This window comes from Mucor velutinosus (genome assembly GCF_035048745.1).
Source record: "Mucor velutinosus strain NIH1002 chromosome Unknown tig00000041, whole genome shotgun sequence".
Classification (NCBI taxonomy): Eukaryota; Fungi; Mucoromycota; class Mucoromycetes; order Mucorales; family Mucoraceae; genus Mucor; species Mucor velutinosus.
The window spans coordinates 3,872,176-3,894,073 of NW_027041905.1; the positions used below are offsets into that span (position 1 = coordinate 3,872,176).

Consider the following 21,898-nt stretch of genomic DNA (forward strand, 5'->3'; position numbering starts at 1 on the left):
TACCTCCCTGATCTCTTGTATTCCGTTTCTGGATATTAACGTCTATTACAAGTTGGTTTATAAATACAGGGAGCTTTGGATGTTACTCCATAAGCAATGTCTTGATTCTCGACGAATTGAGATTTAGTTCAGTTGCTATTCTGACGAGAGTGACATGAGCTTTGTACGCTTGCATTGAAAAAGATGGCAACCAAGAGGTTAATATCACAATGGTTATATTGAAATCATCTATTTACATGGAATTTTATTGATTGAACTGCAATATTTAAGCTGGTATAGAGCAACAAAACTATTCTCTTTCCCAGAGAGCAGCCATGCCCATGCCTGAACCAATACACATGGAAGTGACACCAATACGCTTGTTTTGACGCTTCAATTCAGGGAATAAGGTAGCAACTTGACGAGCACCAGTACAACCCAAAGGATGACCAATAGCAATAGCACCACCCTTAGGGTTGACCTTCTCCATAGGGATATCAAGGACCTTGACAGTGTAGAGGGCTTGAGAGGCGAAAGCTTCGTTGATTTCGTAAATGTCAACATCAGAAATCTTCAAGCCAGCACGCTCAACGACAACAGGAATGGCATAAGCAGGACCAACACCCATAATAGAGGGTGGCACACCAACAGAGGCAGAGGTGACATATTTACCAAGGATGGGCAAGTTCAACTTGTGTGCAGTCTTACGCTTCATCAACAAGACAGCGGCAGCACCATCAGAAATTTGAGAGGCATTACCAGCAGTGGTGCTACCAGTAGGAGTGAAAGCAGGCTTCAATTTACCGAGACCTTCAACAGTAGAGGAGGCACGAATACCCTCATCTTGATCAACAACAATAGTCTTCTCCTTACCGTCCTTGTCAATGGTAGTAACAGTACAGGGAACAATTTCTTCTTTGAACAAACCAGCCTTTTGAGCAGCGGCAGCCTTCTTGTGAGAATCAACAGAGAAGCTGTCTTGTTCCTCACGAGTAATACCGTATTGAGCAGCTACGTTCTCAGATGTAATACTACAACAACTCATTAACGCCATGCTCTTTTATTTCAATCATCTTACAGCACTTACCCCATAGGAATCTTACAGTCATTGACAACGGGCTTCTCTGCCAACTTGTCGGAAAGAGGAATGACACGGCCAAAGTAATCAGAGCTCATGGATTCAACACCGGCACCAACACCAATGTCGATAAGACCACATTGAATGGCGGAGGCAATCTGAACACATGCTTGAAGACCAGATGAACATTGACGATTCAAGGTGCTGACAGATGTAGTTTCAGGGAAACCAGCAGCAAGAGAGGCCATTCTACAATGCAGACATTTAACGTTTGCCATGCACTGATGGTTGTGGTCATTGCAGTTTCTTACCTTGAAGCAGTGGCGAGGCCACCCTTACCACTGACATTGCCTACAGTGATGTCTTGAACCAAAGCAGGATCAATACCGGTTCTTTCGATGGTAGCTTTGAAGACATGACACAAGAGCTCTATGCAATGTATTAGATTCAAATAAAGTATGAAGGGTTTATGATCAAAATTACCATCAGCCAAGACGTCCTTGAAGCCACCCTTCTTGCCCTTAGCGAGGGCGGTTCTGACAGCAGAGACAACAACGACATCTTCAGGGGATTTGACACCGACACGGGTGATTTGAGAATCGGCCAAAGCAGGCAAGGTGATAGGATAAGGCAAAGGAGACATGACTTGTGAAGATTGTTTAAGCAAACAGGAAAGAAAGCATTCAAAAGGAGTTTTACGCCAGGTCTATTTATTCAACTGATTTGATATTTCGCATTACATAAAATGAATTGCCCTGCAACATGGAGTTTTTTCCCAAGCTGAATGAATGTGACTCGAAAGGCAATTCTGCTTAGAGATCACCAACAGAAAGATGCCCCAGAACAGAAAATAGGATGGCTTTGATATAAAATGACTAACAGTGGCATTCAGTAGCTAGCTTATATGTACATGCAGAATACATATTACAACATCTCTGTCCTCGAAATCCCTTTCATTGTAGAACATGTCAAATGTACATCAAGGATGATTACGATTTTTTTCTGTGAAACTCATCACAGAAAATATAGGTTTTATTTACATTGTCATTTATGCTAAAGCTATTTACATATCCTTCAATTGAGAGACACCGCCTCTACCGTTCTCCAACTTGTTTAATTCTCTCTTGATTTCCTCTAATGTTTCGACAGCAGCATTAACATCTGCTTGATTGGCATTCTTGTCAGACTTCAAAGCGTTGACCTTGGTTTGTTGAGTTTCGAGGACTTGGGACAATTGGATCCTGTCAGCTTGATCTTGGACAGATTGAGTTTGTTGCTTGCTGGAGGACATTTTAATATGTATCGTTGTAGTTTATGATGATAATGAAGAGAAAAATCCTTGATCGTTCGCAGCCTATTTATATAAAATTCAATTCATGCAATGAATTCATAATGACATTTTATGAAGTAAGTCATGAACTATAAATCAGACTAAAACATGTTTGAGATCATAGAAATATCATTAACGCAGGCACTAATTGATTGAGTTTTAATGCTTGACACCTCTGGATAATTGTATATCAGGCCATTTTTCATGCTGGCTCTGCTCTGGCAGTAGACATAGTAAAATATCATCACAGCGAACCTTCTCGCAAATCATTAGCTTGTCAATAGCTAGCACAGCGCATTTCAACATGACTGTAGCTTTGAAGCTTGTTTGATTTGTCTCTTTTTTTTTTCTTTTTACTCTATACGAGTTGTGCAATCCAACTTGATCTGAAGCATACGATGTACCGGGCTACACTCTCGCAAGAAGCATCCATGTGCTGTCATACAGTAACCCAAGTGCCACAGGTCCAACCAAATTGCTATAAACTCTAGCTCTATGTCTACACAGACGGAAAAATTCATAATCTGGTAGACAGCATACTTTCATTACCTCCTAATAATTGACTGTATACAAATTACATCGAAAATTGAGTGGATTCCAGCAGCAATTTCTTGTGTTAGAGCCCGTTTTAGACCGCCAGAATAGCACCAAACAGTTGCTCTCATCTGGCAATTACTTTTTGATACTTTTGCTCGACTTTTTGGAAATCAAAAAAACATGGCTGAAATCCGGTCAAAAAGCATGAGGTACCCCTTATGGTTTTCATCGAACATCAAACAATCGCGTTTTTGACCTTGTTAATGAAGACTTTTACTATGGTATATCGTGAATCAAAATGATTCTCTCGATCTAACGTAACTCCTGAAATCATCTTTGTGAGACTTTGATATCTAAAATTTCGACTTTTTGGCCAGAAAACTCTTTTCATATTTTTATAAATTTCTCAATAAGTCTATTCAAAACATCTATCTTACTTGGTACCATTGGATACGCCTTAAAAAGTACTCCAAGAGTGTATTAGAAAGTACAAGCCGATCATCACAATTTATATAGTCGAATCTCATAAAATAGATCAGTCAAGTCGAAATATTATTAGAGTCTGGCCAATCTGGAGCAGAACAAATTACTCGGAGTTTGAATTGAATTTGGCTTCTGGTGGTTGCCGGCTGGCAACCTCAATGTTCTTTTAATCATGAAGGCAATACAGTAATAGTTGCTTTTGAAGTGTATGGAAAGTAGGTGGCAAGTTACGTAGTATTACTGTTAGTTATGATACTTTCCTTGCATTCTATATTTAATAACGCCAGTCTATCAAAATATATGTTAGATCGACTTCTTTCTTTTTTGAGACTTTGGAAATGTCTAGAAACTATAAGTTTGTTATGTTATTGACACTTTACAACTCTATTGAAACCCCAAAGTTAGCATAAAATGGTCTAGAAGTGAAGGCCCTAACATCAAAACAACGCCTAAAAAAGCCGAAGCTCTTTGCTGTACAGTGCGCAGCAGAAGTTTACGCCTATGCCACACAACAACGAAACAATATATAATCAGGCGGCTTTATCTAAAGTAGTTTATAACATAGTATCTATTGATCTGGCGCTTGTAATTAAGATGTTGTATTTGGGGAAGATACAACATTTACTTTTAAAGTGGGCTTCACACTATAATAAAGTAGACCTTCCAAAAAAGGCAATTGGACTATTTCTCATTGGCTTGCTGATGAGCAAAATTCGACTTGATTTGACAATTTTAACCTATTTTGCAAAATATGACTATATGAGTCGTAATGACTTGGCCTTGCACTCTTAATTTTTCTTGGAGAACTTAACACGGCGCAACCAACGGTGCTCATTGAAAGGAGCATTATGAATAAGATTGTTGATCAATTTCTGAAAGTTTGAAGTGACGATTTGGGTCAAAATGTAGAAATTTTAGATATCAAAGTCTCACAAAGATGATTTCAGGAGTTACGTTAGATCGAGAGAATCATTTTGATTCACGATATACCATAGTAAAAGTCTTCATTAACAAGGTCAAAAACGCGATTGTTTGATATTCGATGAAAACCATAAGGGGTACCTCATGCTTTTTGACCGGATTTCAGCCATGTTTTTTTGATCCCCAAAAAGTTGAGCAAAGGTATCAGAAAGTAATTGCCAGATGAGAGCAACTGTTTGGTGCTATTCTGACGATCTAAAACGGCCTTGAACGCGAGAAAACGCAACTCAAACGCAGCTCAAATGCACTCATATTTTGCTGTATTAGGCACACTATCGACTAAAAAGGGATAATATCTGTATGCTACTTGCCCGTATATGAAGTATCTACGAGTATACAAATGTGAAACATTACATAAGAATTAGATCTCCAGATATTATGAAGGGGTTTCATGTGCAAGTGGAGGGTCCTCGCCGAAGCGAAGCGAAGGTAGAGAGCCATCCGAAGCATAAACGCTCATACTTCATAATAAAGCAACCACCCTGACTACGCTCATTAAAGGTGTAGCTCATTTGGTTATTCTTAGTATCAATATTTTGAAGCGTATGATGCAAGATGGTCTCAAGTACAATGATTTATTTATTAATTTAGCTTAATCCTTGTTGTTTTGTCCTAACAACTCTTGCTCCTTCTTCAAACTATCCAAGGTCTGTGTTGCCTTTTCCACATCTTGTTTTTTAGTGTTTCCATCGGATTTCAAATCATGCACAATGCGTTCTTGAGCATCTGTGGATTGTGCTAATTGTTTCTTGACGCCTTCTTCTTGCAATGCCTTGGCTTCTTGATCGTTCTTGGGATGCAATGCAGACATGTTGTTATGTGTATATTTAAATGAAATTGGATGGGATGTTTAAAAGAAAAAGGAAAAAAAAAATGCTTATTTATTACAATGCAAACAACAATGAGGTAAGTATGAAGTCAAAGCGCATCTGGGATTTTGGGGCCATGCAGTGTATATATTTATGATGTCAAACCACACTTTGTATAGGGCTTAGGAACCAGCAGTGTAAAAGTACGAATCTTCCCAAAATGGTCGATAATCATTGATAGCGGCGGTAATAATAGATATGAGCGGTCTATGCTCTGTAGCATCACAAAAGGCATCCAAGACAAGTCTGGCAATGTTAAGTTCAGTATTTTACATATTACAATCCCGTCCCATGTGTATACCTTGTAAATTTCAGATATAATGGCCCTCGAAACAGGTAGTAAATGAACAAGTAATCCCTTCGCTTTGACTCCTCGCGCTCCAAGGGCGACATGGGCTGCATATGTCGAGCGACGCGAGATGCTATATCAATGCTGAGAGAAACGAGCCATGGTTTCCATGATCCTTCATCATCTTTTTCTATGCTCCCATCCGCCTCTTCCTCACTCTCCTCTATTTCGTCCTCTATTTTGGCTTTCAGTCGGATCAAATCATGCTTTTGTGCACGCTTCTGTCGCCAATATATCATCCAAGCTATAAATGTATGATCAATACACAAATTTATCAACAAGTTGACATGACTTACCATACACAAAAGGTCTTACAATCCACAACACTTCGCTCAAATGAGCCCATCCTCGTATACGGCTATTACGACTACTGTTAATCTGCTCTATAGCTGCTTGCGTTGATGATAGTGCAGTGCCCGTTCGAGGGTCAAGGAACGTCAGCTCAAACTTTTCATCATTTGCTACTTCCAATGATACCGTATCGACATTTCGGATGAAGTGTGTTGGATGCAAAATCATCTTTCGTCTTGTGCCGTAAAAGATGACAAGTCGTAGTATACCTCTATTAAACACTGCCCCATCAATTTTCATCCTTGGTAATTGTGGGCATGCCAACTTACTTGAGTCCCTCTAGACTTGCAATAAACTTCCATTTTGAGCTTTTTGACACTTTTCTATTCAGCAACATCTCGACCAGCACTTCGGTATACGCTATTACACTCAGCACCGAAGACGCTGTCTTGCTTGACCAATTTGAACCGTTGTTTCTGGAGAATTGTGCATTAAATGACTCCACTACAGTGTCATCTTTGCTGCTATTCTTTGATTTGAGGTGATTTGATTTTCGCACCAAAAAATTTGTATGATAGAGTGACACCAAATTCAATCCTGCCAGAACTGTACACAATCAAGAGCGAATTATTAAAACCATGTGATTATCATGTAATACACATGAAAGAGCATTTACCTGCCTGTGAGCAAAGATCGCTATCTTCAAATCTGCCTGCAATAATGGGTTGTTGATACAAGCTTATACTCCACAAAAAGTAATATACACATACCAGGCAACAGCAACGACAATGCTCTCAGTGCATCTTCAATGGTATCTATGTAAGCTGAGTAGTTGCTGATGCTGTCATTGTTCTTGTGCTTGCTGCTAAAATGTAAAAGTGAGCTGGGAAGCATTGTTTGACGAAAAAGAGAACGAAAGAGAGAGAGGGACTGAATGTCTGTGATTGAGCTACCCCTCTGATAACCCCTTTTTTTCACCTCGTCAAGTTGTACAAGGTCAAGTCGATTTAGTCATGCAATGAATATCCGCCTACTTTTTCCCATTACCTTTTTAGAACTGGAAGAGATTGATGTAACAAGGCAATAAGTAACTAAATGTCTTGAAGACTGATCTTACTTTGGCTCATACTTAAATTGCTGAGAGCTGTGGCATCCAGGCGCTCAATTGGTACGGCTATAGGCTGAAGTATGCATTTGTCATGGTGGATCAAAATTACGTTTATTCAATAGAGACATGCCAAACTACTTGTTACTGCGCATCTTGTTCAAAAATTCCTCCTTATCTTGCTTGCTATAGTTGAGCATATCAAAAAGAGCCTCTCTCTTCTCCTCCCATTCAGAATCAACGATGGAGAACCAAGCTGTGTTTCTATTGACGAGTTTGTTTCGATCATTGCTGTCTACACCTCTGACAAGCATGTGGTTTCTAAAGATGCCTTCAAATTGAAAGCCTAGCTTCTGTGCTGCTTTAAAAGACGGCAGGTTGTCTGCATTACACTTCCATTCCATTCTTCTCCATTGAAGATAATCAAACATATAAGACAGCAATAACAATGTACTCTCTTTGTTGGCATAGGTCCCATGAAACTCGGGAGTAAACCACAAACCGCCAATTTCAGCACGCTCATGAGTAGGCACCACATTGAGGTAGTTGATCTGTCCAATCTTCTTGTTGCTCTTTTTGTCAATGGCAACAAACTGTATCCAGGTCGGATCACTGTTGATGGTAGTAAGATATTCTTTGTATTTCGTGGGGTTGTCATAAGGTGGCAACTCTTTCAAATCGTGTGAATAGAGGTATTTGAAGATGGCTTCCTTTTCAGGTGATCCATGCGATGCTTCATACAGGGCCATGTAGTCGTTTTCTGGATCCAAACGTTGTAGTATGATGTTTTTGCCTTCAAGAGGGCCTCTGGTTGTTTCCCGCATGTGCTCCATTGTTTCAGTAGTGGATGAGTAGAAGAAAGAAAGGGGCTTAATCTCAAATATGTTTCCTTGCTAAGGTTCTGTCAGGACTGCTGACAAATCCATTGCATTGTGCTCAGCTATAGCACCTCTGATCACTTGAGTCTTCAGCAGAAGTATATCTATATATCGAGCATCAAGATTGCAACAGAGCAGCTTATTGATATCGCCACTTCCAGACCAAAGCTAATAGCTATTATCTGTTCAAACGTCTTGGTGGTTGAAAGGATCCACATGTGAGCTTCTCTCCTGGCATCCACATTGCAAGAGAAAGGATAGCCAACAATCATAGCAAACATGCCACTTTGTATAATTGAATGCCATCCATTATGCGCTATAGTAGCCTAGTCATAGGCTTCAGTATGTTTACCAGAGCAAGGGCAAATGTCAGGAACACTTGCTGAATTCGGGATTCACAATCTTGCTTTCATTTAACTGTCTGAACAAGCCAATGACATTCGACAAACACAGCAAAAACAGGAGTTTAAGCTGAACGCGTGAGTTCCGAGCAAGAACCTTTTTCTTTAGATATATAATCATACTAACACAGCAAGAGCAAATGTACACTCGACTTGTGGTATTATTTCTTGCCATGGTGTGTCTCTTGAAGACTACCTTGGCCATGAGTATTGACATTCAACCTCATGAAAACGAATGCTTTTACGAGGAGCTTGGTAGAGGCGACAAATTAACAGTAACCTTCCAAGTAAGTAATGGATACAGCTATAACAGAGATTGGTATTGACATGAGCAATCCCAGGTTGGACAAGGTGGAAATTTAGATATTGATTTCTGGGTAAGCAATAGAAGACACACATATAAGAGTAACTGATTGTATTGACATGTTTTCAGATCTCTGACCCAGATGACAATGTGCTCGTCAGCACCACCAAAAAGACGCAATCATCAAAGAGGGTCACTGCCAATACAGCTGGTAGATATACCTACTGTTTCTCCAACAAGATCTCTACCGTCTCTGCTAAATCTGTGAATTTCAATGCCAACATCAACTTGAAGAACGAAGTCAATGAAAAGAGTAAGACACAGCTAGAGAGTATTGTCTGGAAATGTGAGTAGGCTGATGGATGCTGATTTGTAGATGAAGAAGATCCTCTCAAGAACGAAATTGAAGAGTTGGCCGATAGTATCTTGGCTGTCAAGGCAGAGCAAGAATACATTGTTGCTCGTGAGCGTAGACACAGAGACAGTAAGTGTGGCCGTGATGATATTCAAGTGCGGTATTAATGAGTATGATGTTTAGCTGCCGAGAGCACCAACACTCGTGTCAAATGGTGGTCTGTCGCTCAAATCGCATTATTAATCGTTGTTTGCTTCTGGCAAGTTCATTACCTCAAGCACTTTTTCGAAGTCAAGCGTGCTGTATAGTTTCATAATAAAGGAAATTAGTGTGTACATGTATATCATCAACATCGCCTTCTAAAACCAGCCTTTGTCTCATTTCAATTAAAGGATTCACCCAGCACACATTTGCAGCATTGCCTTTTCCTTTTCATACGCATTTTTCCAATGCATATATCAAAGCACACAGTCTTTTTTCTGCTGCTGCTTCGTGTCCATTTTTTGCAATGATGTGGTAATTGGAGGTTTTGACAAGGACGTTGGTGTCACGTTGTATCAGAGTAATTGACGTGTCCTTGAACTAATAGCAGCGGATCACATGGAAGGAGTAGTGCCTCAGTTGCGTATAGTCTCATCGTTCAAAACAAGCCCATTTGGAGGTAAATCATCATTGATAGGTTAGTCTGTGCACTCAACCTTCTGCAGTTCTTGTTAATGGCGATAAGAACAAGATTATGCTGAGCATCAAGAATGTGGGCGATTCAGAGGTCTATATTCAATCCATTGATTCTTGTCTAGTGGATGTCACCAATTTTACTCGAGCTATCAGAAAGGTTGGTAGTAGATCCAGTTTGATTCAGCTATTATTCATATCAATGTTGATAGATGACTGCAAACAAATTCAAAGGAGATGGCCACCATATTCCGCCAAGTCATAGAGCCAATTTGACTACAAGGTTTTTCACTGAATATGAAGCTGGAGAATATGGAATGGTAATGCATATTGAATGTCAATTGGAAAGGTAGTAGGTAAAAAAAAATGAGCACTTTGATGCTATACAGCTAACATTTTGTCGCAATCAGAACAATACCCACTTGAGAATGCTAAGAATGAATCAAACCATCTCTATTGGACTCGTAAACCACATCTCTCTACATTACCATGATTGCTGGACTAATAGGTTTATTCTACCTTTTCAAGGCCATTGTCAATTCCACAATTACCAGGAAATCCTACAAACAGCCAAAATTAAGGTCAACACAAACAAGAAGAAGTCGACCAAACAAGCACTAGAATACATGGAAAAAAGCCTTTGTATATATTTTTTTCAAACCGCTTAAAAAATAGACAAAAAATAAAGAAAAAAGAGTTGGATAAAGGGGAAAGAGGGAAAAAAAAAAGAGAGGGAGAGGAAATTAGATATTGTCAGCTGTAATGGTCTTCTAATTAATGATTTCTGTTGTGAGTATGGCTATGGCTACTGCTGTTGTTATTATTTGTGTTGTTGCTGCTGCTGTTATTGTTGTTATCTCTACCATTGGATGTTAAACGCTCGTTTTGGTCAACGAGGTTAGCAACCTTTTCAGAGTATTGCAAGGACAAAACTTGGAGTCTAGAAAGCTCAACTTGGTGGAGAACAATGCATTGAGTAACTTGGTCTAGTGATGCTGATAATTCCTCGTTAAAGATCATCTTAGCAACAATAGCGGAAACACTGTTGACAGATAAATCAAACATGCTGGACAATTGTGCCAATCCCAATGTGGTGTAGTAAGAGCAGTAAGTGAACAAATAGGTGCGGAGACCTTCTTCTTGGATCTTGCGGACGAGCATGTCCTTGATCTCTTGAGTTTCAGTCATCAAATCCCAAACCTTGATAGCTAAAATAAAGTCCTTGGCCTTTTCCCATTCACCAGAAGCCAAAGCCTTGGCAGCACTCATGATGTGATCCCTGGTGTTCTCAGGAGGACCACAGAAGGCTTGACGTTCATTGTAGTCGAGCAATCGACGGAAAGGTCTGGAGATGAATTTCTTGTTGTTAGGTCCAGCCTGTGCTTGAGCAGGGATTTCCAAGAGCATGGAAGATGTCAAGAAAATACATTCAAGAAGTTCCAAGTTGATGTGCATGTGGAAAGGTAATTGACGTTGACGCTCAATGGCATCGGCTTCAGGGTTGGCGGGTTGGCCGAAACGTTGTGCTTGAACACCTTGGGCCAAAAGCTCTTTGACACGGCCAGAGCCTTGGATCTCGGAGAGAGCAGCATGAGATTCCTTGATCAAACCATCGCGGAAAGCGCAGATACCAATTTGAACCATGGCACGGTTATACAAAATTTGGGTGGCAATATCAGCTTGGTGGATAGAGTCTTGAACATGAGACATCAACAACAAATCACGGGCAGTGTGAAACTTCTTGTGGAGAGCATAGTGATAGATATGACAGAGGATAGCACGAGTGCGGAAGACAGTGGAGGTATCCTTGTAGAGGTAGTTACAGAGCTGGTTGACAAACTCGGCGGGATCTTGAGAGTTGGTGATCTTGGAGACAACATAGTTGGGCAAGAGTTGCTTGCTGGCAGCTTGAAGAGAGCCAATGACTTGCTCAGGCTTGTAGTAGACATGATCCAACTTGCGAGAGATGATTCTGGGAAGAGCAAAGTCAATGCTGTTGACTTCACAGTAGAATTGTGCACGGTCCAACATGGCGTAAAGAGCAGGTTCATCTCTGAGACGATCAATGTAATCAGTAGCATGAGGATCAATGTTTTGAAGAGACTTGTTGAATTCATCATCCAAACGTTCAACAAAACTGAGAATAGAACCACGGACCTTGATCACTTCACCATCCTTGGGCTTAACATCTCTGTCTTCATTGTCGAGATCTTCAGCATCTTCGGTAACAACGAAGGATTTGTTGGTTTCGAGCACTTCGAGAAGTTGGTTAAACTCCTTGGCAGAGGACTTCCACACAGCAAGATCCATGTAAGGTGCTTTGGAGGCAGTGATATCGAAACGAGAGGCGATGAGAGCTAACAAAACGGAGATCTTTTGGAAAGGAGATTGGGCATTTTCCAACAAGGTTTCCAAGGTAGCAATTTGTTCATCACGGTTGGTGTTCTACATGTGTGTTTAATTTCGTGTATCCATTTTGTCTTGCTCGAGCAAATCTGCCAATTTACCTTTTTGCCACGACTTTCCAAAACTTCTCTCAAACGAGCCAAAAGGTTCTCGCTGGTAACAGAGACAAGAGTCTTACCGCCCTTACCGACAGAAGAGAAACCATCATCATCACCTGCAGCTGCAGCTTGGGCAGGAATCTCTCTTTGCTTACTAACAGGAGCAGCGGGCTCCTCCTCCACTTCCTCTTCCTTCATGAATTCCTCAGGATCCTATAATTTGTCAATTGGCATTAGCATTTGGGTTAAAAAAATTTTCGCTATTAAAAAAAACTTGCCTTTCTATAAGCAGTGATGGATTCATCGAATTGTTTGGCGAGCTTTCTGAGCTTTTGCTTCAAGTTGTTCATGGCCTTGCTGTTGCCAGTGCTCTTCTTTTTGTTGGCCTTGTCCTTTTGAAGGCTATCAGCTAAATGATCTTCGAGTTCAACCATAGTCTTGATATAGAACTTGGGCATGGGAATGGCGTTAAAGCCAGTGGTGGCTCTTGAGATGGTGACAGTAAGTTTGTCGAACTCTACAAGTGATTGTTAATATCCATCAACAAACATCGAGATTGTGTGGGTGTGTTGTTATAGTCATTTACCAGTAGAAATCAAATTCCAATCATTGTTCTTTTGGCCATTTTCGATAGCCTTTACTGCAGTTTCCATTTCCTCAATTCTCTTGTCTTTTTGAGATTTGGCTTGACGCTTCTTGTTGGATTCATCGTCAGAATCTTCAGAATCACTTCCACCCTTCAAGAAACGGTTCTTGGGTTGTTCTTCTTCGACTTCAGAGTGATAACTCTCAGCATCGGAATCGTACTCGGAATCAGATTGAGAGTATTGAGAGTCGTTGTCAGAGGAAGTATCAGAATCAGATTCAGTATCTGAACTACGGAAGAAACGAGACATGGTTGATATCTATAAGGGTTCGCTCGCGAAAATTAAAAAAAGAAGGCCTCTATCGTAAGGGGAAGCACGTCAATTCAATAGGAATAAAAAAAAAATTGGACAAAAATTTTCAAGTCACGTGGGTTGGTGGCTGTGTGCAATCGTCGTCGTCTTTCTATGAAGCAAGTCATAGTCAAAGGCATGTCAACATCTCTGGAGATGTCTTCCAAATCAGCGTCAGCGGGGTGCGCCTCCAGGCATGAACATTGGACTGAATTTGCACGTTAATGTGTCGAGGCATCAGTCAATGAACAAGCCATTCTTATCAGATCAGATCATCATTAGTCTCTATGATTTGGATGTGATTGGAAATCTTGCATGGGACCTCTAAATATGCAGTAATTTTCTCGGTACGAGCGGCTGAACTTTGAGCTATAGATCATTATATATGCTGGAAAACGTGAACACAAAAGCGTTGTCGTAGCCAGTCAGAGATTAAAAGCTCCTCTCTCAAGAAAACAACACACCTAATTCAAGTGATTTCTTGCTTGCTGTCTGACTGTGGATTGAGTGGTTTGTGGTTTCAAGGCAACACTTAGTAACATTGGCCTTGAGAGGGTTTTACCGTAGCGAAGCAAACGTGCTAAACCATAGTAATCAAGTAGTAAATTCGGCTTCTCATTTTCATTATTAATAAGCTTACCAACAACATAACGCATCAAAATATACATGAATTAGCTTTACCACTATCAATATGCCTCCTATTCGAATTAGAAGTTGCACAGGCTGCAGAACTGTCCTTCCAGAAGATTTCAGCTACCAAAGCTGTGATTCATGCTGTGTAAAAAAAAGCTATACAGTAAAAACATAACCAAATTGACAGCTTTCAAACCTTCATATCTTGATATTTAGACCCTTCTGAGCCACCGGAATGACGCCAAACAATTGTGCTCGAGTAACAGCAACTTTCTGACACCTTCGCTCAACTGTTTGGATCAAAAAAAACATGGCCAAAAATCGACCAAAAAGCATGAGGTACCCCTCATGCTTTTCATCGAAAATCAAACGATCGCATTTTTCACCTTGAAAATGAAGACTTTTACTATGGTATATATCAAATCAAAATGTTTCTCTCGATCCAAAGCAACCTCTGAAATCACTTTTATGAGGTTTTCATATGCGAAATATGGCTATTTTCGCTAAAAACCTCATTTCAATTTATATTAAATTGCTCAGTAGTTTCAGTCAAAACACCTATTACAGTTAGTACCATAGGAAGCGCCTCGAAAAATAATTCAAGAATGTATTAGGAAGCGTAGGGTGATCATCACAATTTATATAGTCGAATATTACAAAATAAATTAAAGAAGTCGAAAAAGGACGAAATCTGTCCAATCTTTAACAAAAAAAAAAAGATGGACTGAGTTTGAATCAATTTTGGCAGTGGCATTGCTGCTGGCTGACCTAAATGCCTTTCTGTTGATGACAATGATGATTGCGATGCTGATTAAATGGGGACCATGGAATTGAAAGAGCAAATACTTTTTCTGGGGAGCCTTGCTTCATGAAGATGTCTTTTGCAATGACAATATCTCAAAAAAGTCGCTGTAGATCTTACACAAGTCCTGTATTTATTTATGGCTAGCTTTATGTCATCATCCCAAGAGCAACATCAGTGAATGGACACCTTCCCTACTGACGCTTATATATATCCTTTCTTTTTCTATTAATTGATTGTTTACAGTCTACTTAATATCTTTGATTTGAAACGCCTTTGCCAAAGGCTTGCAGCGCAACGCCGTCATCGAGTGCAGCGAGATAGATCGGCTAGTACTATATGCACATTTGAGTAGAAAATGACATTTTTGGATCATTCAATTGAGATGCCTGACAGAAAGTATGTATAGGATTACCCAATATTGCAGGATTAATTCCACAGAACCAAATCTGACATCTACTCTGAGCGTTTTCCTCATTTCATTATGAAATATCAAGAGATTTCGCTCGTATCAATTGCTCCATGTTGACTCAAATGTTAAAATGAAATGCACATAGTGATGACAAGCTATGCAATCAAGGTGCCAATCTCTTTAGACAAGCAGTCTAATGTAGATTGAAAGATTTCATGTCATATGTATTAGTCCTGTTTATGATAGTTGAAGGGCCTCCACTGCCGCATTTATTATGTTTCTTTTGAGCGATCTTTGAGCTTTGGGATACATTCTTTTCGGTATTTCGAACTGATTAAGGCAATTACAAAGCCCAACAGGCTATGATGTATTGCTGCGGTTTAGATCAACTACTACGGTAGCGTAAGTTGAAATTCGTGAAAACTGTCCAAATGAAAAAAGGCATTAAATAGCTTCAACAGACACATTTTCTTTATTCCTCTTTCTTGTTCATTACTGTAAATCATCAGAAACAGCAATGAAGCAACGTTTTAACGCTTTGGATGTCCGTGCTACTGTCATCAATCTTCGAGAAAGGTAAATGGAACTCATTAAGAGCATGCTCCAACCATCTTACATTGCAAACACGCCTTGTATTTAGACTTATTGGCATTCGTTTGCAAAACATTTATGATGTAAACAACAAGACCTTCCTCTTCAAGTTTGCCAAGGTAAACACAAATTACGAGCGCAATTCCTCTAGTATTAATTGATAGTGTACAGCCTGATGACAAGGAGCTTGTTTTGGTCGAATCTGGTATCCGTATCCATACCACTCAGTTCAGTAGAGATAAATCAGTTACACCTACTCCATTCTGTGCGAAGGTAAACGACACAATCCATGAGCAAATATCATTCGAGAGCTAATCAATCGAAACTAGCTTCGTAAACATCTTCGTACGAGACGTGTCACTAATGTTCGTCAATTGGGCGTTGATCGTATTGTTGATTTCGAGTTTGCTGGTGGCGAAATGGGCATTGGATATCACATCATTTGTGAATTTTACTCCTCAGTAAGTGTAGCTGATACAATGGGTGGATAAACTTGGTATTCAATATTGAGCAACTAGGGCAATATCATCTTCACAGATCATGAATACCGTATTCTGGCCTTGTTGCGTAATGTTCCACCCACCGATACCTTGAACATTGCTGTTGGAGAGATTTACAATGTTCAGACAGTATTGACCGATTTTGAAAAGGTGCAAGTGGATCAATTGAGAACTGCCTTGAGATCTGCTGGACCTAAGGATACGCTGAAGAAGTTACTAAATATTAAATTCGGTAAGAAGTTGTTATAACAGAGTGCAAGGGAGGGGAGAAGCTGATCCAGCTCATAGAGTATGGTCCTGCTATGATTGAGCATATGGTTTTGGAGGCAGATTTGGACCCCAATATGAAGGTTGCTACCGATTTTGATACCTCTGAGAGTAAGTTGCTTTAGACAATGAGCAGAATCACTTGCTGATCTGATTGTCTGTAGACTCACCCATGATGCAAGCGTTGTTGGAGGGCTTCAGTAAGGGCGATGAATTGATTGAATCCACCAAGAATGTTGTGCCCAACGGCTACATTGTTTTGTTGGATGAGAAGAATAAGCCCAAAACTGAGAGCGAGGAGCAGGTGGAAATGTGAGTGCACTGGTGTATATGTGTGTTGTAATGCTGCAATCATACTTATAGATACCAACTTCTTAGTTATGACGAATTCCATCCCTTTTTGTACAAGCAATTTGCCAACCGTCAATTCAAGGAATACCCTACGTTTGATAAAGCGGTCGATGAGTTCTTTTCCGCCATCGAATCTCAAAAGCTTGAATTAAAGTCAAGACGTCAAGAAGAGGCTGCATTGAAGAAGCTTGAGGCAGTTCGTAAGGAGCAGGAGAGCAGAGTTCAGAGTCTCTTGAACCAGCAAATTACCAATGTTCGCAAGGCTCAATTGATTGAATTGAATCTTCAAATGGTGGATGCTGCTATTACGATTATTCGCAATGCTGTTGCTAGTCAAATGGATTGGCAAGATTTAAATGACTTGGTCAAGGAGGAAAAAAGACGAGAAAACCCCATTGCTATGATCATTGATAATCTCAAACTGGCCACAAATCAATTAACTTTGGTTTTGACGTAGGTGCCTAGTGCTTGATGTGAAGAAGCGGATGCTAACTATCTTCTTTACAGCGATCCTGAAGAATATGAGGACAGCGACGACAGCGAGGATGAAGACGCGAACGAACAGAAATCATACAAGGTCGATGTTGACATTGGATTGACAGCTTTTGCCAATGCCAGAAAGTACTACGAACAGAAAAAAACCACTGCCACCAAGCATGAAAAAACCATTGAGGCCACCTCCAAGGCTCTCAAGTCTGCGGAACGCAAGATTCGACAAGATTTGAAGGAAACTAAGATTACAGCCACTATCAATAAGATTAGAAAGCCTTTCTGGTTTGAAAAGTTCTTGTGGTTCATTTCAACTGATGGACATCTTGTAATCGCTGGTCGTGATATGCAACAAAATGAAATGCTGGTTAAGCGCTACCTCTTGAAAGACGATGCCTATGTACATGCTGATCTTCACGGTGCTGCTTCGGTGATTGTCAAGAACAAGCCCAATGCTAACGGTCAGCCTATTCCTCCCAGCACCTTGTATCAAGCTGGCATTATGTCTGTCTGCCAGAGTAAGGCTTGGGATTCCAAGATTGTCACTAGTGCTTACTGGGTGTACCCTGATCAAGTATCAAAGTCTGCTCCATCAGGTGAGTACCTTACGACGGGTAGTTTTATGATTCGTGGCAAGAAGAATTTTTTGCCTCCCGTGCAATTGGTATATGGCTTTGGTTATGTCTTTAAACTGGATGAGTCCTCTATTGGTAATCATGTCAAGAGCCAAGCTCAACAAGAAGACGGTGAAGGAGAGGATGCAACTGCTGAGGAAACTGATGCTCCATCTGGCAAGGCTGATTTCCTTGACTCCATTGAGGAAAAGAAGCCGAGAGAAGACCAAACTGATGATGCTAAATCAATTGAAAATGAGACAGTGGAGGCATCTGCTACTACATCAGGTACGTTAAATACAAGCATTTCTATATTTTCCGTGTTGCTAACATAGAACAGGCGCATCAACACCTGCTGCAAATGAGCCTAATGATGAGAGTGCTTCTGAATCAGACTCTGATTCAGACGAAAGTAGCGACGATGAACATGCCTTCCCTGATACACAACTTGAATCGCTTCCCGTCAACGTCGAAAAGGCACAAGAAAAAGATGCCAAGGCTGATAAATACGATTTGGATGACTATGGCCATGATTCTGATGAGCAAAACGTTGCTGGTAGTCCCTCGACGAATGGGTCCAATACGCCTGCAAAGAAGTTCATCACTGCCAAAGAACGTAGATTGATGAAGAAGAATAATCTTACCGAAATCACAGATGCCATCAAAGAGCAACAACAATTGCAGCAGCAACAGGCAAAGCAGAAGCAAGCCAAGCCAAAGCAAGCCCCTGCTAAACCCAAGGCGATCGCTGCTCCTCCTGCTTCCACTCGAGGAAAGAAGGGTAAAGCCAAGAAGATGAAGGACAAGTATGCCGATCAAGATGAAGAAGAAAGACAGCTTCGTATGGAGCTTTTGGCCGTAAGTAATAAGTATGTTGAAAGCTGTTTCTCATCTAACCATCACTGTCTATAGCCTAATAAGGGTCCTCAACCCAAGGGTAAAAAGGCAAAGCGCGATGCTAAGGCCAAGGAAGACAAGGCAGCTTTGGAGAAGGAAAGAGCAGCAAAGAAGGAGGCCGATGAAAAGGCACGATTACTAAAGAAGCAACAAGAAGAGGAGCAGCAAGAGAAGGAACATCCTATTGAGACAGAAGGCGTTGATGCCAAAGACACCGAGACCATCCGCCAAATGCTCAAAGAAGAAAATATCACCATGCTGGAAGCAGATGAGATTGCCAACTTGTCTGTGCTCGACTCATTTACTCCCAACCCACTGCCTGAAGATATCATCCACTTTGCTATTCCTGTGTGTGCCCCTTACACAGCCATTCAAAAGTACAAGTACAAGGTCAAACTCACACCTGGATCACTGAAGCGTGGCAAAGCTATCAAACAAGCTCAATCTGTCTTTTTCAATCTGAATGAAGCCACTGCTCGCGAGAAGGAATTGATCAAGAGTGTGCCTGAAATGGAAGGCATTAATACAATGATGGGTAAAGTCAAGGTGTCAGCTCCAAATCTGGAAGCTAGTAAACGCAAGAAGGGTGGCAATAGACGATAAAATAGCTTGGCTGTATCATAGAAAGTTAAAAATTAAACAATTTGTATTATACTCTTTTTATTTTCTACAGCAATGGATCCATGTAGTGCCCAATCCATGTGTGTTGAATCCTGTCTTTCTAAACAATCCAGCACTAGCATCATTGAATGTCTCGACGCACGCACCAGCATAGAGCTGATCCAAAGACACATTTGGTACTTGAGCCCTGAAGAAATCAACATATTGTCTGCACAAATCCATGACCAAAATCTCTGCTAGTCCTTGACGACGGTATTCTGGCAAGACATGCAATGCGCCGACGTACACTACCGAAAGAGTGTCAATAGTATGTAAATTGCTTCAATAGCCTTTATACTTTACTATCTCTGTGCGTCATCCCCCACGCAACTAATTTCCCATCGCCAGTTCGAATAGCACTAGAGATGCGGAAGCAATCAAGGACATATTTCGATTCATAAGAGATCTTGTTCTTTGTCACGACTGTTTCCACATCAGACGGCTTCAAAGAGCCGATGGTGTAATTTTCTGGTAGCTCGATGGGATCCAAAGGCTTGGATGCCTGTCGAGTAAAGACATAGCATGGTGCATCAATGTTGATCGTGAACAATTTGTGAAAGATCGGAGCCCATAAGAGACATGTATCATGATACAACACACCTTTGTTAGCACAATATGAGTCGTATGAAGATAAATTACGAATAACAAGAACCTTACCCTTGTCTGCTCCATATCTTTTATCCATGTACATTTTCAAAAATGACTCAACTACTTGCAGACTGCGTTTATACAATGCCTCATCTTCAGCGTGAGTAAAATAAGCAGGCAATTCGTCAGGATATGATGCTCTATGTGCCAAAATTGCGGCATCTGGTGTCATTTCCTTAAAATTCAATTCGATTTCTGAAGTGACGAAAAATCGGATGCGATGATCACTGTCAATGATCCAAACAACAATGTCTGTCGTATGAAAGGGGTCGATGTGGCTAGTCCATATCACACTTTTGCCTGGTGCATCTGACTCACAATGACCTGTGCTGAGAATGTAGCCGAGCAAAGAGGCGGTTGTTGGGCCATTGTGAGCGAGAAACTGCTTCAACTGATCTATTTGCTCATCAGTAGACCATTTATATAATTGTGTCATCTTGAAACAACGTGCAAGTAAAGAAAAAGAGATGAAAGATGCAGCCAATGCTTGGCTAGCAATGTAAATCTTAATTTCAGAGCCGAAGATTCGGGCCGCTACAATTCAGGTCGTGAGTGAAGCTTCACGAATCTCAGGCTCCCAGATTTTCAACACGATTCAACAACGTAGGAACATCTAAACGTTACCAAGCACCACCAATCAGTCAGAGAGTGAAAACCCCTAGCGACTTTCGATAAGCAACCCCCATTCATTTGTCATTGTTTCAAAAAAGAAGGACTGAAGAACGAGGAGCATGCTGTATTTGAGCAAAATGTTATGATATAGGGCGAGAGTATCAGAGGTTCGCTTCGATTTACTACTGCTAGCTTGGGCCTGTGCTTGTCAGGCATTGTCAGCTTCAACAATCCTGTAATCAGTCGGGACGTCTTTGAAATCAACAGCTGCATCGTGGAATAATCAACAAGAAGTGGTGGCTGCTATTAAGAATTGTTAGGTTTTAGGATCAAAGCATTGGAGGTGCCCATGAACCATCTAGGCCAAGAGGCTATCTTCTAATTGTCAGCAATAATAGAAACATAACACACAGGCAGACAACTTACTTGTATTAGCTCTCAAGACTCAAAAATGTGCAAAACACAGCGAAATTTGGAAGCATTCGAGCCGTGTTTTCTCGTGTTATACACCGTTTTAAATTGTCAGAATAGCACCAAACGATTGCTTTCATCTAGCACTTGCTTCCTGGCATCTTTGTTCCATTTTTTTTTGAGATCACCAACATTTGACCAAAACGCATGAGGTACCCCCCTCATGGTTTCCATCGAAAATCAAACGATCGCGTGTTTGACCTTGATAATGAAGACTTTTACTATGGTACATCTTGAATCAACATGTTTCTATCGATCTAACGGAACTCCTGAAATCATCTTTGTGGGACTTTGATATGTAAAATTTCGACTTTTTGGCCAGAAACCTCTTTTCATAATTTTGTAAATTATTCAATAAGTTTATTCAAAGCATCTGTATTAATTAGCACCATTGAATGCGCCTTGAAAAGGACTTTAGGAGACATTAAGGAAGTGTGAGGTGATCATGACAATTTATATAGTCAAATCTGGCAAAATAGATCATCGAAATCGATTCTAGAGCAAAAAAATTGCCAATTCGAGCGAAAAGAACATAACGGAGATTGAAATATTGCTGGCCGGGCAAAGTCAAAGCTATGCCTGTATTGATGGCAAATTGATGCTCTAGAGAGTTCATAAACACGGAATTGCAAATCGAAATGTACTATTGCGAAGTATGGCTACCTATTTTCTACCGTGCATGTTAATATTGTTAGTATTACTTGTAATAAGCTCGATTCCTGGCTCATGGCATTATTACTGTTTGATATACAGTTAGAACTATATAACTGCCAACTCTTTGATTGGAAGTATCCGGCAATGATTGATGTGGGCGGATTCGTTCGTCGCCTTGCTTGTCAAATGATCAAATTAGTTTGCAGGATTTGAGTGTTTGGGCAAAGAATCTTGTGCAAC

At 40.5% G+C, this 21,898-nt stretch overlaps 9 protein-coding genes across 9 annotated transcripts; 2 read left to right on the forward strand and 7 right to left on the reverse strand.

Annotated features, from left to right (window-relative positions):
• Positions 1 to 289: 289 nt before the first annotated feature.
• OTU1 (ubiquitin-specific protease otu1) lies at positions 290 to 1,700 on the reverse strand (the record flags this gene model as incomplete). The annotated part of the gene is made up of 4 exons (XM_064820863.1): positions 290 to 1,010; positions 1,067 to 1,306; positions 1,369 to 1,486; positions 1,541 to 1,700. The coding sequence occupies 4 exons, from the start codon at positions 1,698 to 1,700 to the stop codon at positions 290 to 292; spliced, it is 1,239 nt and encodes a 412-aa protein (XP_064684783.1).
• A 420-nt stretch (positions 1,701 to 2,120) lies between these two features.
• ATC70_001469 (uncharacterized protein) lies at positions 2,121 to 2,348 on the reverse strand (the record flags this gene model as incomplete). The annotated part of the gene is made up of 1 exon (XM_064820864.1): positions 2,121 to 2,348. The coding sequence occupies one exon, from the start codon at positions 2,346 to 2,348 to the stop codon at positions 2,121 to 2,123; it is 228 nt and encodes a 75-aa protein (XP_064684784.1).
• Positions 2,349 to 4,980: 2,632 nt separating this feature from the next.
• ATC70_001470 (uncharacterized protein) lies at positions 4,981 to 5,199 on the reverse strand (the record flags this gene model as incomplete). Its single annotated transcript, XM_064820865.1, has 1 exon — positions 4,981 to 5,199. The coding sequence occupies one exon, from the start codon at positions 5,197 to 5,199 to the stop codon at positions 4,981 to 4,983; it is 219 nt and encodes a 72-aa protein (XP_064684785.1).
• Positions 5,200 to 5,379: 180 nt separating this feature from the next.
• On the reverse strand, positions 5,380 to 6,791 carry ATC70_001471 (uncharacterized protein; the record flags this gene model as incomplete). Its single annotated transcript, XM_064820866.1, has 6 exons — positions 5,380 to 5,503; positions 5,559 to 5,850; positions 5,903 to 6,168; positions 6,227 to 6,503; positions 6,574 to 6,609; positions 6,668 to 6,791. The coding sequence occupies 6 exons, from the start codon at positions 6,789 to 6,791 to the stop codon at positions 5,380 to 5,382; spliced, it is 1,119 nt and encodes a 372-aa protein (XP_064684786.1).
• Positions 6,792 to 7,139: 348 nt separating this feature from the next.
• On the reverse strand, positions 7,140 to 7,835 carry ATC70_001472 (uncharacterized protein; the record flags this gene model as incomplete). The annotated part of the gene is made up of 1 exon (XM_064820867.1): positions 7,140 to 7,835. One exon carries the CDS (start codon positions 7,833 to 7,835, stop codon positions 7,140 to 7,142), a length of 696 nt encoding a protein of 231 aa, XP_064684787.1.
• Positions 7,836 to 8,421: 586 nt separating this feature from the next.
• On the forward strand, positions 8,422 to 9,248 carry ATC70_001473 (uncharacterized protein; the record flags this gene model as incomplete). Its single annotated transcript, XM_064820868.1, has 5 exons — positions 8,422 to 8,568; positions 8,623 to 8,658; positions 8,715 to 8,898; positions 8,962 to 9,069; positions 9,124 to 9,248. 5 exons carry the CDS (start codon positions 8,422 to 8,424, stop codon positions 9,246 to 9,248), a joined length of 600 nt encoding a protein of 199 aa, XP_064684788.1.
• Positions 9,249 to 10,389: 1,141 nt separating this feature from the next.
• On the reverse strand, positions 10,390 to 13,015 carry ATC70_001474 (uncharacterized protein; the record flags this gene model as incomplete). The annotated part of the gene is made up of 4 exons (XM_064820869.1): positions 10,390 to 12,060; positions 12,123 to 12,332; positions 12,398 to 12,636; positions 12,706 to 13,015. 4 exons carry the CDS (start codon positions 13,013 to 13,015, stop codon positions 10,390 to 10,392), a joined length of 2,430 nt encoding a protein of 809 aa, XP_064684789.1.
• Positions 13,016 to 15,421: 2,406 nt separating this feature from the next.
• On the forward strand, positions 15,422 to 19,216 carry ATC70_001475 (uncharacterized protein; the record flags this gene model as incomplete). Its single annotated transcript, XM_064820870.1, has 11 exons — positions 15,422 to 15,480; positions 15,545 to 15,614; positions 15,667 to 15,768; positions 15,825 to 15,956; positions 16,014 to 16,227; positions 16,284 to 16,373; positions 16,427 to 16,574; positions 16,641 to 17,066; positions 17,121 to 18,004; positions 18,057 to 18,574; positions 18,629 to 19,216. The coding sequence occupies 11 exons, from the start codon at positions 15,422 to 15,424 to the stop codon at positions 19,214 to 19,216; spliced, it is 3,231 nt and encodes a 1,076-aa protein (XP_064684790.1).
• Positions 19,217 to 19,273: 57 nt separating this feature from the next.
• CLR6 (histone deacetylase (class I) Clr6) lies at positions 19,274 to 20,357 on the reverse strand (the record flags this gene model as incomplete). The annotated part of the gene is made up of 3 exons (XM_064820871.1): positions 19,274 to 19,521; positions 19,577 to 19,873; positions 19,931 to 20,357. 3 exons carry the CDS (start codon positions 20,355 to 20,357, stop codon positions 19,274 to 19,276), a joined length of 972 nt encoding a protein of 323 aa, XP_064684791.1.
• Between the last annotated feature and the right edge of the window lie 1,541 nt (positions 20,358 to 21,898).